The sequence below is a fragment of the Podarcis bocagei genome (genome assembly GCF_964188305.1).
Source record: "Podarcis bocagei genome assembly, chromosome: 1".
Classification (NCBI taxonomy): Eukaryota; Metazoa; Chordata; class Lepidosauria; order Squamata; family Lacertidae; genus Podarcis; species Podarcis bocagei.
In genome coordinates this window covers 103737910-103750759 of record NC_138125.1, presented here as the reverse complement: position 1 = coordinate 103750759, position 12850 = coordinate 103737910, and the positions used below count along the sequence as shown (strand labels likewise).

The 12850-nt window shown below is 44.6% G+C and overlaps 1 protein-coding gene across 15 annotated transcripts in view; it reads left to right on the top strand.

Moving 5' to 3' along the window:
* GTDC1 (glycosyltransferase like domain containing 1) overlaps nucleotides 1-12850 on the top strand; it is a 246325-nt gene that overhangs the window by 49436 nt on the left and 184039 nt on the right. For 13 of the 15 annotated variants that reach the window (XR_014001624.1, XR_014001625.1, XM_081167720.1 and 10 more), the window contains one exon: nucleotides 8585-8795. Coding sequence is in view for 13 of the 15 variants with exons in the window: in XM_081167720.1 (XP_081023846.1) it covers nucleotides 8585-8795 (211 nt within the window). In the remaining 2 variants the exon portion in view is untranslated. Of the gene's footprint in view, nucleotides 1-6213; nucleotides 6316-8584; nucleotides 8801-12850 lie in introns of those variants that run through there. The other 2 variants (XM_081167712.1, XM_081167714.1) reach the window with 2 other exon arrangements.

Genomic DNA, 12850 nt, shown 5'->3' with positions numbered 1-12850 from the left:
TACAGTGGTGCCTCGCAAGACGAAATTAATTCGTTCCACAATTCTCTTCGTCTTGCGGTTTTTTCGTCTTGCGATGCACGGTTTCCCATAGGAATGCATTGAAAATCAATTAATGCGTTCCTAGGGAAACCGCCTTCAGACCAGGTCCGGGGACAGTCTGTCCCTGGACCTCTTCTGAAGGCTGGGGGGGGGGCAAGGGCTTTTCTTCCCACCCCCAGCATTTTAAAAAACCCCGAGACAGCGGAGGACTTCTCCGCTGTCCGGGGCGATCTTAAAATGCTGGCGGGCGGCATTTTAAAATCGCCCCGGACAGCGGAGGACTTCTCCGCTGTCCGGGGCGATTTAAAAGCCCCTGGGAAGGCAGGCAGGGGGGACAAAGACTTTTGCCCCCTGCCAGCCTTCCTCTTCTGAAGGCTGGCGGGGGCGAAAGTCTTTACTCCCCCCCCCCGCCTGCCTTCAAAAGCTGTCCGGGCAAGGCTTCGCGGACCTCTCCGCCAGCAGCGGCAGCGCTGCCGCTGCTGGCGGAGGGTTGCCGGCATGCCGAAGCCTGCGCGCGGCAACCCTGCAAAAGACGTCCGGGGGAAGCGGCTTCTTCCCCGCTTCCCCCGGACGTCTTTTGCAGCAAGGGGCTGCAGGGAGATAGCGATCTCCCTGCAGCCCCTTGCTGCAAAAGACGTCGGGGGGCAGCAGGGAAGAAGCGCTTAGCTTCCCGCTGCCCCTGGACCTCTTTTGAAGCAAGGGGCTGCGGGGAGATAGCGATCTCCCTGCAGCCCCTTGCTGCAAAAGACGTCGGGGGGCAGCAGGGAAGAAGCGCTTAGCTTCCCGCTGCCCCTGGACCTCTTTTGAAGCAAGGGGCTGCGGGGAGTTAGCGATCTCCCTGCAGCCCCTTGCTGCAAAAGACGTCGGGGGGCAGCAGGGAAGAAGCGCTTAGCTTCCCGCTGCCCCTGGACCTCTTTTGAAGCAAGGGGCTGCCGGGAGATAGCAATCTCCCTGCAGCCCCTTGCTTCAAAAGAGAAGACCCGCTGTCCCCGGGGCAAGCTTCGTCTTGCGAAGCAAGCCCATAGGGAAATTCGTCTTGCGAGGCAACTCGAAAACGAAAAAACCTTTCGTTTTGCGAGTTTTTCGTCTCGCGAGGCGTTCGTCTTGCGGGGTACCACTGTACTGTGAATACGTTATGACGTAACATATTCACAGGAGTGAGACTGTGGCCGTGTGGCTGGCACAAGGCAAAACTTGCTGCCAATCCACTGGTTCCACTCAAAGACCTGCCCCTGCTGCCACCTCATCCCAGCCTTGTGTAGGAAAGCAGCAGCAACTCTGGCATTGGGATGGGAGCTCTGTGGCTCCACTCCACCCCACCCCACGTTCTGCCACTGGAGAAACTGTGTCTGTCAAATACCTTCCTATGAAAAATGGGGTGAAATCTACCCTGCACGTGCTTTTCATTGCAGAAACAATACAGAAGCAGACAAGCAATGCAATCCTCCTAATTGATTGTGAGCTGCACAGTAGTATACAGTGTCCCCAAATTTCAGCCACTTAACCATTTACAGTTTTCTTTGGGGGGGGGGATGCCAGGGGCAAAAAACAATAATAATCACCCAATATATCTTGATTTTTGCCACTTGGGTACATTTGCTCCAGTTAATGTGTTAACTAAATGAGGGGGAAATGCCCCAGGCAGCAAGCACTTTTTTAAAAAATAAAAATTTTCAAGCAAAAACTGACCCAGAGAAGCAGACAAGTGCACTTGTTTTGGCATATCACATGTTTCTTTATTCTACTATGCTAAGACGCATTGTAAATCACCATGGTGTAGAAAACTACTTTAGAAATATGTATCTTGTCAGGTTTTGTTTTTTGCTTTTCCTGGTAGATTTGGTGTGCGCATAATGTTTATCCATAGTTTAGCACAAGCTAGAAAGAGCCCAAATGAAGTGTTGGGTTTCAGCATCCCCCCAATTCCTGCTGTGTTGTTTCACTTTCAAACAAGTTATGGCTACTGATCCATCTGAAGACTACTTGTATACTCTAATGATGATGGAGCCTGTGGCCTGTGCAATGCTGCTGCATTATGGGAGTTGTAGTCCAATAACATCTGGAAGACTACAGTCCCCTTGTTGTTTGCCTGCCCTAGCAGGCAGTGGCTTTTCAGGGGCTCAGACGGTGCTTTTGTCCAATTATCTGGAGGTGTCAGGAAGCAAATGTGGGCTGTTTTGCATGCAAAACATATACCACTGAGCATTGGCTCTCCCCCAGTTCTTCTTCAATCCCTCACAGAAGAACACGATGGTCACTCCAGATAATTTCCTCAAATTGTAAAGCCTAAGGTAATGAACTCGAACAGTTATCTGTCGTGTAAGCTGAATTGCTTTTTAAACTGAATTGCAGTTTAAATGTTACTTATATTGTGTCAGTGCGTGGGAAAGTATATATAATAACTGGAACTTGTTTAGAAAGACTGGTAAAAGTTGGTTGTTGGCTGTAATTTGTACATAACTTGACCAGAAAGAAACTTTATCATTTTGTCAAAACAGTGTGATCTCCCCCACCCCCAATTTACTGTACCTACGCTACTACAGTCTCCTTTGAACATGCATATAGCTGTTGAAAGTATATGCTCATTATACTTTTATTAGTCATACTTTACCACATTTGTTAAAATGCAGTTGTAGCGTTTATTAGCTGGGGTTTCCAGGAGAAATAACAAGCATGGTTGGTAACTGAAATTATTTTAGTAAACATTTTGGTGGGGTTTCCTTCCCCATGGTTCTGTATTTAAAACTCGGTGAAGAGAGGAAGTGGCATAAAAGCAAGCAAATATCAGGGTAATACCTGTTTAATTTTGATTTGGCTGTATGTACACATACACTTTTTGTTTGTGTTTAGATATGTTTGTTCCTCTAAGTAGTGCAATGTGTATGTCAGATCAATGAAAGGTTTGTGGCAGAGAGAGATGTTATGTTTTGTACCTTTTGTTGAGCAAATTTCCCTTGTGTGGGCCTTTAACCACCACTAGAACCATTCCTGAAACTCAATACTTTTGTTTCCTATAACCAAAGAAATTATCTACCTATGGAATATATTAACTGTTGCACCCTGTATTTTTCATGATTGCTAAAATGTTTTGTTGGAAGGACTTCTAAATACAATATGTAACTTACACTGCCCATTAGGTCACCATAGGGGGGCTAACTATGGCTCTGTGATTTGAGCTAGGTTGACATCTGTGAAACCACATTTATTAATGTACATATGAAAGAGTAAGTGCATTTTCTTTAATAAACCCTCAGCAAATTGAATGAGATTTTTTTATTTTGTATGTATGCTTTTTAAAAAAGACAAACCAACCTACAACTGCTATTTATTATTACTTGCATAGCTCATGTCATCTGTGAAAGATGAAAACTCTTGCTATTTAATATTTTTTTGTAAATTTCAGAGAAGAGTAGAAATTTAGAGTGATATGCATGAATGCAATGCTTTGGACAAGATAAAGATGGAATACTAAAACAGAGCTTAGCATTAGGTGCCTGAGCCAGCACAAGTCTCGGGCTCATGTTGTCTCCCATCCCAGAATTCTGAATCTGTAAGTGAAAATGCCTCTTGAACCCAAGCTCTAATTTGAAAATACTGGGACTGTCACAGTTGTAGCCTTTATCTTAGAAGGAGTCAAATCCATATCTTTTACTATGGCAGTGTTCACTATACTTGCTGCCTCGGTTACATTTTAGAAACATACTTTAGAAATTCTAAAAATGAACAAGTAATTCTAAAAACGAGCAAGTATTTCTGACACATTTGCTTTAAGACAATCTCTTTAAAGCAGGGGTCAGGAACCTCAGGCCTATGGGCCAAATGTACCCCCTGGTCTCTTTGTTCAGTCCTCTAAGCGCTTCTTAGCCCAGTCCCACATTTTACTGGTTTTTCTGCAAGAATATCATGGGGAACCTTGTCCAAAGCCTTACTGAAATCAAGATACACTATGTCCACAGCATACCCTGACCCACCAATCTTGTAACTCTACCCAAAAAAGGGAAAGGAAAAGGAAAGGAAAAAAGTGAGCTTCATCTGGCATGACTTGTTTTTGAGAAACCCATGCTGGGTATTGGTAATTACAGTATCCATTTCTAAGTGCTCACAGACCAACCATGTAATTATCTGTTCTAAGACCTTTCTTTGTATTGACCTCAAGCTGATTGGTCTGTAGTTACCTGGGTCTTCATCCCCCCCCCCCTTTTTTTGAAGATTTGGACAGCGTTTGCCTGCCTCCAGTCTGTTCTCCAAGAATTCCCAGAGATTATAGACAGAGACTGAGATTACCGTAATTTTCGCCCCATAGGACGCACTTTTCCCTCCTCCAAAAATGAAGGGGAAATCTGGGTGCGTCCTATGGGGTGAATGCATGCTTTCGCTGAAGCTTGGAGAGCGAGAGGGGTCGGTGCGCACCGACCCCTCTCGCTCTCCAGGCTTCAGGAAGACATCTGCAGCCTAGGCAGCCCTGCGGGAGTTCCCGCAGGGCTGTCTAGACTGCGGATAGCAGCCTGCTTCCCGAAGCGCCGGGCGCCCCGAAAGCAGAGCGCCCGGCGCTTCAGGAACACATCCGCAGCGTCGGGAACCCTGCAGGAGTTCCCGCAGGGCTCCCCACGCTGCGGATAGCAGCCTGCTGCCCAGCATGCGGCGCAGACATCGGCCAGCCCCACAAGCTCGGGGGACATCCCGCTGTTCCCCGACCTGGTTTTGGGGGATAAATAAAGGAAAACATTTTTTCCTTTATTCCCGCCCCCCAAAAAAACTAGGTGCGTCCTATGGGACGAAAAATACGGTACATCCGCAAGCTCCTTTTGTACCCTTGGCTGCAGCTCATCAGGCCCTGGAGATCTGAATTCATGTAAAATAGCTAGGTGTCCCCTTATCCCCTTACCCCACTTTGCTGTTCCAGGACAGAGAAATTCTAGAAATTTCTCATATTGTCTGATAGGTCAAAGTGTGGACAGGTGAGGCTCAAGTTGCTGTACCTTCTCTTCCATAAAGGCAACCAGCTTGAACTTGCTGCAAGTGTAGTTTTGCACATTCTCAGGGAGGAAGACGAACATGGCACAGGTGTTGCAAGTCACTGCAGCATCTCCCTCGCTGTTCATGTCACATCTGTGGCTCTGCCCTGTTACGCCTCTGGCCTCAGTGTGTGATGTGGTACCTGGAAGGTTTGTTCATGAGGAAACATGGCCTCTGGCTGAGAAAGGGTTCGCCCTCTCTGTTCTAAAGGAAGGACCTTGTACAACAATCATAGGAAAATGGTAGTAATGATTTGTTTTAAGATGTCAAATTTAATATACAACCCTGCATAAGTTTATTCTTGCTTACAATAGCTTCAATGCTGGTAGCAGTATAACTGCTGTAAATTTTCTTTAGTTGAATGAAGAATTTTCTGACATGTCGTGCTGTCAGTATAGTTTGTGATAGTTCTGATGTTATCAGTAGCAGAACATTCTGGAAGTCCATCATAAAATACAAATTTTATGGAAACCCAGGCACATGGGTGGGGTATAAATAATAAGATTATTATTCTTAATATTAGTAGTATTATTACCTGCTTATTTACACAATTATCATAGGCAGAAATGAACACCATGTGCATTCTAGGCATCTGTGAGGTTGCCAGGTGTATTTGACATTTGAAAATCTTTGGTTCCTCAAAAGAGAAATCAGTCAAGGACACCTGGTGGCTCAAAAAGTGAGCCATTAGTGACCTATGAAGTGTCCTTTATGTACTGTTTCCTGGTTCCTCCCTCCACATAGCTCATCTATACCTAATATTTGTATTTTGTCATTTTCTTTTTACTACCTCCACCCCAGTGCTAGCAAAAACTGTTTCCAAGTTTACTGAAAATCTCCATGTTCAAAGCAGTATAAGGCAGGCATTGTGTTGATTTTATCAGGAGACTTTTATGTGCAGCATTTATGATTTATTTTTAATTATTCCATTTCTGAGTTGCATTTCCCACTTACCAGGAGTGCCCATACATAATATATAATTGTTCTGGTATAGAACCTAGCTTGCTTTTATTTGGTTCTGTCTCAAAAGTGTTGTGTATTTTGACTTTAGCTTAAAAATATATACTGGTCTGGAATAAGCCTTCGCCAACATTTTTTGTCTTGTGTCTATTTAGTTTTTTTTATGTTGGAAAAAGTGTTCATGATCAGAAGCAGATACACTGTTTAAGTACTGGAACAAAAGGTGGAAGTTTTCAAAGAACAGAATGCTGCTGCCTGTATCCTGTTCACGGAGGAGCTGACCTGTATTTGAATATCAAGGTTCTTAGCAATGTACCTTCTTGGGGGCTGGGGTGTGTGTGACTATGATGTAATGCAGAACAGTGAATTTTTCAAGCCGCACAGTGATGCACTCCTGAGAATGGAACCAAGCCATTAGTACATCACGGAGAATTACTGATTCCAAAGAGACACCCTTGAGAGAGGAAGTACTGTAATGAGAAAGCAGCAATGTTGTTCTAATATTTGTTGTTTCCTTTGAAATGGCTAAAATACCTGAAATGATTTATACCTAATTGAGCTTTGCATTCCATCTGATAGGGTAAATGTTCTCAGGCCATTTATCATCGGTGGCTTTTCAAGATCTCCTAGGAGTACATGGTGTATATTTACCTTAACTTGGCTAGGTCAAGGGAAATAGCTTTTTTTAAAAGAAAAGAAAACAAAACACCAAAGCAAAACAAGAATAATACATGATACCGTATGAGATTGTAGGAAAACTAGAAACGCAGTGCTGGCATGATTTACATACTTTCATCCTGCCACCCTTGTTGCTATACGAATATGTCACATAACTAGTTAAAATGTGTGGATTAATACTACTACAACTAATAATAATATACAATATTAATTTGTACAAGTTTTAATTGCTCCTGAGAATGCGTGTGGCTTGGTGGTGGGGTGAGAAAATGTATTTTGATCCAGTTCTGCTGTTAGTTGTGTCTGGGATTGAAAGAAATGTGGACCTCATCCTTAATGCCCATGGGGAACTTGCACTTACGTTCTCAAATGACAGCCCTATACTGCATGTAAGAATTGAAATCGGGGAAACTTTCTAAATCAGTTTGTGATGTGACATGGTACAGTGTGTTGGTCTGCTGTTCAAAAAGCATGTATCGGGGTCAAGGCTAGCCTAGGACATTTTGCCACTTGTCCTGTACCCTGCTATATTTATATCCTACCTTTCCTCCAGGGAGATCAAGGTGGCGCACATCATTCTTTCCCTGCTATGTTTTATCCACACAACAACTCTTTGAGAAAGGTTAGGTGGAGAGTGAGTGGCCCAAGACTACCTAGCAGGCTTCATTGCACAATTGGGATCTGAATCTAGGTCTCTCCAGACCTAATTCAACATCATCATTGGCATCATAATTTTCTTTAGTGTTTGGAGCGCAGGTAGGGAACCTGTTCCCCTCTAGATGTTGTTGGACTGCAACTCCCATGATCCTTGACCACTGGTTACACTGGCTGGGGCTGATGGGAGTTGGCTCTCTTAGCTTCTTGTCAATCAGATTAAGGTATGATCTGCTGCCTGAAAAGAGTCAATGATGTGTCATATACCCATTCTGCACAGGGCAGCATGCCCTCCTCTTTGGAAAAGGAGAGAGTAATTCTGAATTAAAACAGCAAGGGAAAGTGGATGGACTACACAAAAATCATAATCAAAATACACACACTATCATTTTTCCACTTAGCAGCATCCAAACATTGTCTCTAGCTTTTGAGCCTTTTTAGCACTTGTCACAGACTATTCTGCTTCCTCTTTTTTAGAGGGGGGTGTTGTGTTGTGTTTGTTTGTTTGTTTCTGCCTTGGTTTTGTATGTCAGCTGCCCTGTGGCTGAGAGTGTGAACAACCTTCTTAAAGTGTACAATATTGTTCTGTTCCAGCTAGTTTGATGTAATAATGTATTTTGCATCTCCTCTAGGGGCTGAAAATGTCACTTAGTTCTGCTCCCAGCCTTCTGTAGCTTTAAGTGTAGATGTCCTTGGGGTTGAAGATTCAGCCTGGGTTTCCTTGGGCTGCCCCTAGTCAGATTTCTTTTAGTCATCTTTCCATATTGCCTTTAGTATGAAAGATTATTTTGGTTGAACTGTGCTTGAAATGTCTTCCAGTTTTTACGTACCATCAGTCACAGGGCAATCTGTATTAGAAAACAAATGTGCGATATTTTGTAGAAACAGCAAGCACCAACTTAAAAATAAATGTATATTTTAAAGTAATCTGCTAAGTTAAAAGCCTAAACATTTTCAAGCACATGCATGTATGACTGAACTGTTAATTGTAACCTAAATTTTAATGGAATGCGACTTTGATTAATAGATACTCTCCTTTTTCCATGCTTGCAATTTTAATTAGTCTTTTTTAAGTTAAACTTATTAATGAAACAAAAAGATTGAATCCCTTTAAAATTGAGCTCACTGGCTGAGCTCTTGTAATGTGGTTCCGCTTTTATCATGATCCTATATGACACATTTTAAAATGAAATAATTATAATGTAGGCTTTATTAATATGGGGTGTTTTTTTTGTAGAATCCTGGGCAACTTTGGAAATGTATAGGAGAATGAGCGTTTTGCTGATTGAAGCTTTTTATGGAGGTTCACACAGGCAGCTAGTGGATCTCCTACAAGAAGAAATAGAAGACTGTGTCCTATTCACTCTCCCTGCAAAGAAATGGCATTGGAGAGCAAGGACTGCAGCACTCTACTTCATGCAAGCTGTCCCAGCCAGCATGGACTACAGGTAAGGTGAGCTATGGATACCTTCGTAACTCCAGATCTTGAATTTCCGTATTTACTCATATACAGTTCAGCAACCTTTCTGTGGAACTGAGATCACCTAAGGTAGGTGCCTTAGATACATGAGAACGTTTCCACTTTAAATCCCAGGCATTTCCAGTTGCTCAGAGCCAACTGTGTTCTACAGACGGTGATGTGAGAGAACAGATGCCCTTGTGAGTGGTCATGTGCCATGATAAAACCAGTGCCACCATGCCGTAAAGACATAGCTCTGCATATAATTGTGTACACGTGGGGCGAGATCCAAAAAGCTACTTTTAAGGATGCCCGGTGGTGTGGGATTTAAAAGCAAAACAAAACTCTGTGCAGTCAAGTCTCATGCTCGTATCACAGTGTACTCTTGAAAAGGTAGGTGAGTTGCTTTCCAGAAACACACACCAAAAATTCTGCATGTCCAAGGCAGCTAACTGCTTTGTTCTTTGGACACTGGCTGTACGTGTATTCTGCATAGCAACAGACATGGATCAAAGAGCACCCCGGACTGCGTAACCGCTTGTCCAGAGAAAGTGCAACCCTGTCCAGATTAGGCAATGGACCTGTCTCCTGGGCACAGGGACCACTCGCCTACCCCTTTTCTAATAAGAAGTTTTATTCTGACAGAATGCTGTGAGGTGGGCTAGGCTTCAAATAAATGACTTCCATAAAGTCCAACAATTAGCAAGGTCTTCTCAGTTCAAAACTAGCATTCTCTCTGCAACACAACACTGGCTTTGGGCAGTCTTGTAGGTAGCACAGGAAGCCTTTTAGCAAACTGGAAAATTGTTTCTTGTTCATTGGGAACACAGTCACTGAGCAAGCTAATAAATAATCACGGTTTTCAATCCTGAATTTATTTGGCTTTTCTAAGCCCCTAATAAGAGGCAAAAAATTTAAATATGTAAGGACGGACTCTTTCTCAATTGTCTTTCCTCACACTTGGATTTGTTTATTCTCCAGATAATTCCCACAACTACGGGATAAGAACGGTTTCAATAGATTGACAGCATTTGGTGGGATTGTTTTTTTCAGACCCAAACTTCCCCAGTGGACTTAAGCAACCAGCTCCATGAGCTGCGTCGTGTGAATCTAAGTTTAATTTTATGCCACATAGAAGTATTTACTGTGCATTTTGACTATGTGGAGTAAGTCCATTTTTTAGCATTTAAAATAAAGCCCTTTAAATATATTTTATTTTCTCTCTGGCTTTTCCTTGGCTGTTCTCTGCTTCTTCTTATTGCATCTAAGCTGCCAGTGTGGAACAACTTTTCAGAGGGGGGAAAAATTGTTCTGCCTGAGGTGGTTGAATGTGGGTTTTGCTTTGCTCGACTTCGAAACAATCCTATTTTGTAGGAGTATGTATGACAAACTATTATGTAAATTTTTTTCTACATCACAACCACATCCTCCAACGCATTGCAATGTTATCTCAGCTCCTTCAAGGTCAGCAGCCCAAGCTGTCCAGCGCTCGCTGTATTAAGCTAATCAGACATAACTCATAGCCATACACTTCATTAGTTTAACGTACAGTTACATTGACCTGAGATAACTGAATTCCAATTTGTCAAATAACCTACATTTTAACAGAAAGTACTAGAAGCTTAAAAACTGATTCAAAGTTAGCAAATCTGTCATGTACTTATGTGCAATGTAACCTTCATAAACACCAACTAAATCTACGCTTAACCAATACAGCATAATGAGGAGGTGATGGCCCTGCTGTTGCTATTGGTATCTGATCACAGAGAAAATAATTCAGAGAGTTTTATATAGGTGCAGGTTCAATAGTGTTAGGGATTGATTAGCTGCTTGTGCGTAAAATCGTGCTCCCTCAGAGTTTGTGCGACCCCACAAACCTCAGTGTGTGACGGAGCTCCTCAGACATGTCTGCTCTAGTCACTAGTAGAGTCCGACAGTGGCTGTCTGCGGAAGCGTTTCCAGCAAAGGAGCTCCTTAACGGAAACGCGTCTCCTGGACTCACGGCGTGACAGTTTCCGGCGAGGTGTAGGTCTCCCTATGTGAGACTCAGATACCTCCCCACTGTTTTCGCTGGAAGCGTCCCTGAGCCCTCCCTCCTGCTCACATTCCCTCAGAGAATCACTCCTCCCCCTGCTGGTGCCTGCTTCAGCTGTTGAGTCTCTTTCTTCCTCCCTGAGCCCCTCCACCACCTGATGCTCCGATGGCAGTTCCCTGACATCCACCTCCCCTCCAGGGCCCCCCTCACCCCCTCCCATTACCTCCCCTCTGGGAGGTGAAGGGCTAAAACCCCGAAAAGAATCTTCCTCATCTTCAGACGTCTCGAACAACTCCCTCCATCGATCGTCGTCCTGGCTCGCTGAATCCTCTTCCTCTTCAGAATCTGGGAACCCCTCCAACTCCTCTTCCTCATCGGTGGTGGCAAAGTATTCCCTTCGGAACCTCGCTACAGGCTGAGGTTTACGTGGGAACCTCTGATGAAAAGTCTCTATTAAAACTTCGTCATTGACATCCTCTGCCCTAACCCAGGTGTTTTCCGACTCCGGTTCCCCTTCCCACATTACCAAATACTCTACTTGATCTCCCTTCCACCTGGAATCAAGGATCTCCGCTACATGGTAGCTGTGTTCCTTCTCCTCCATTGCTGGTCCCCTAGTGACCCTCCCTTCACTGTCTCCTCTATACGGTGACAGCAACGACCTGTGAAAAACTGGGTGCAGCTTCATGTGGTTCGGTAACCGGAGTCTGAAAGTCACTGGGTTGACCTGCTGCATGACTTCAAACGGACCCAGCCTTTTGGGTCTTAACTTCTTACAACCTCCTTTGAATGGCAACCCTTGGGTTGACAGCCACACCTGGTCCCCCACCCTAATGCTTTCACCTTCTCTTCTGTTTTTGTCTGCCTGCCTCTTATATTCCTCCTTAGCCCTGTTTAAGTTGAGTTGGAGCTGGCGATGAATCGCTTCCATTTCTTCAACGAACTGTTCTGCAGCTGGAACGCTCCAGTTCTCCCCTTCCCCCCCTGGGAAGGCTCTGGGATGGCACCCGTGATTAGCCAAAAAGGGGCTCATCCCCGTGGACACGTTCTCTGCATTGTTGTAGGCAAATTCTGCCAACGCCAGCTTCTCCACCCAATCATTCTCTCTGTCATTAACGTAACACCTCAAATATTGCTGGAGAACCCCATTTGCTCTTTCTGCCTGCCCGTTGGTTTCTGGATGACGGGCCGTTGAGAAATTAACCTCTACATGCAGTAAGCTCATGAGCTTCCTCCAGAACCTGGAAGTAAATTGTTTTCCCCGGTCTGAAACCACCCTCAAGGGGGCGCCATGCAGCCGAAACACATTCTCTACAAACAATTTGGCTGTTTCTTCTGCTGTGACCGCATGTGAGCAGGCTATAAAGTGGGCCATTTTAGTTAACAGGTCTACCACCACCATGATGGCTGTTTTCCCTCTAGACCTTGGCAGATCAGTCATGAAATCTATTGCCACTGCTTCCCACGGTCTTTCAGGTGTGGGCAGTGGTTCTAATAAACCAGCCGGCGCCCGCCTCTCCCCCTTGGCTCTTTGGCATTGTTCACACCCTCTCACATACTCCCGCACATCTTCCCTGACCTTGGGCCACCAAAATTCCCTAGTAACCAGCCACATGGTCTTGTGTTGCCCAAAATGCCCTGCTGTGGGACTATCGTGCAACTGCTTGAGTACCTTCTCCCTCAATTCCCCTTCGGGTATATATAACGCTCCCTTGTAATACAATGCCCCATTTCTCTCCTCAAAACCACCGGGTTTGTCTTCCTCCCTCCTGAGACCCCTGAGTTTGTCCTGGGCGTATGCATCAAGCACCGTACCCTCTACCAATTCCCTTTGTCCCACCAAAGTCGCCCCACACACCCAGCGATCCTCTGGGATGATATGGGTTTCTTCAGGTGCTCCCTCCCCCTCCAAATATTCAGGTTTGCGTGAGAGAGCGTCCGCCCTAACATTCTCTGGGCCTGGCACGTAACAAATCTCAAAGTTAAATTTGGAGAACTCCTGAGCCCAT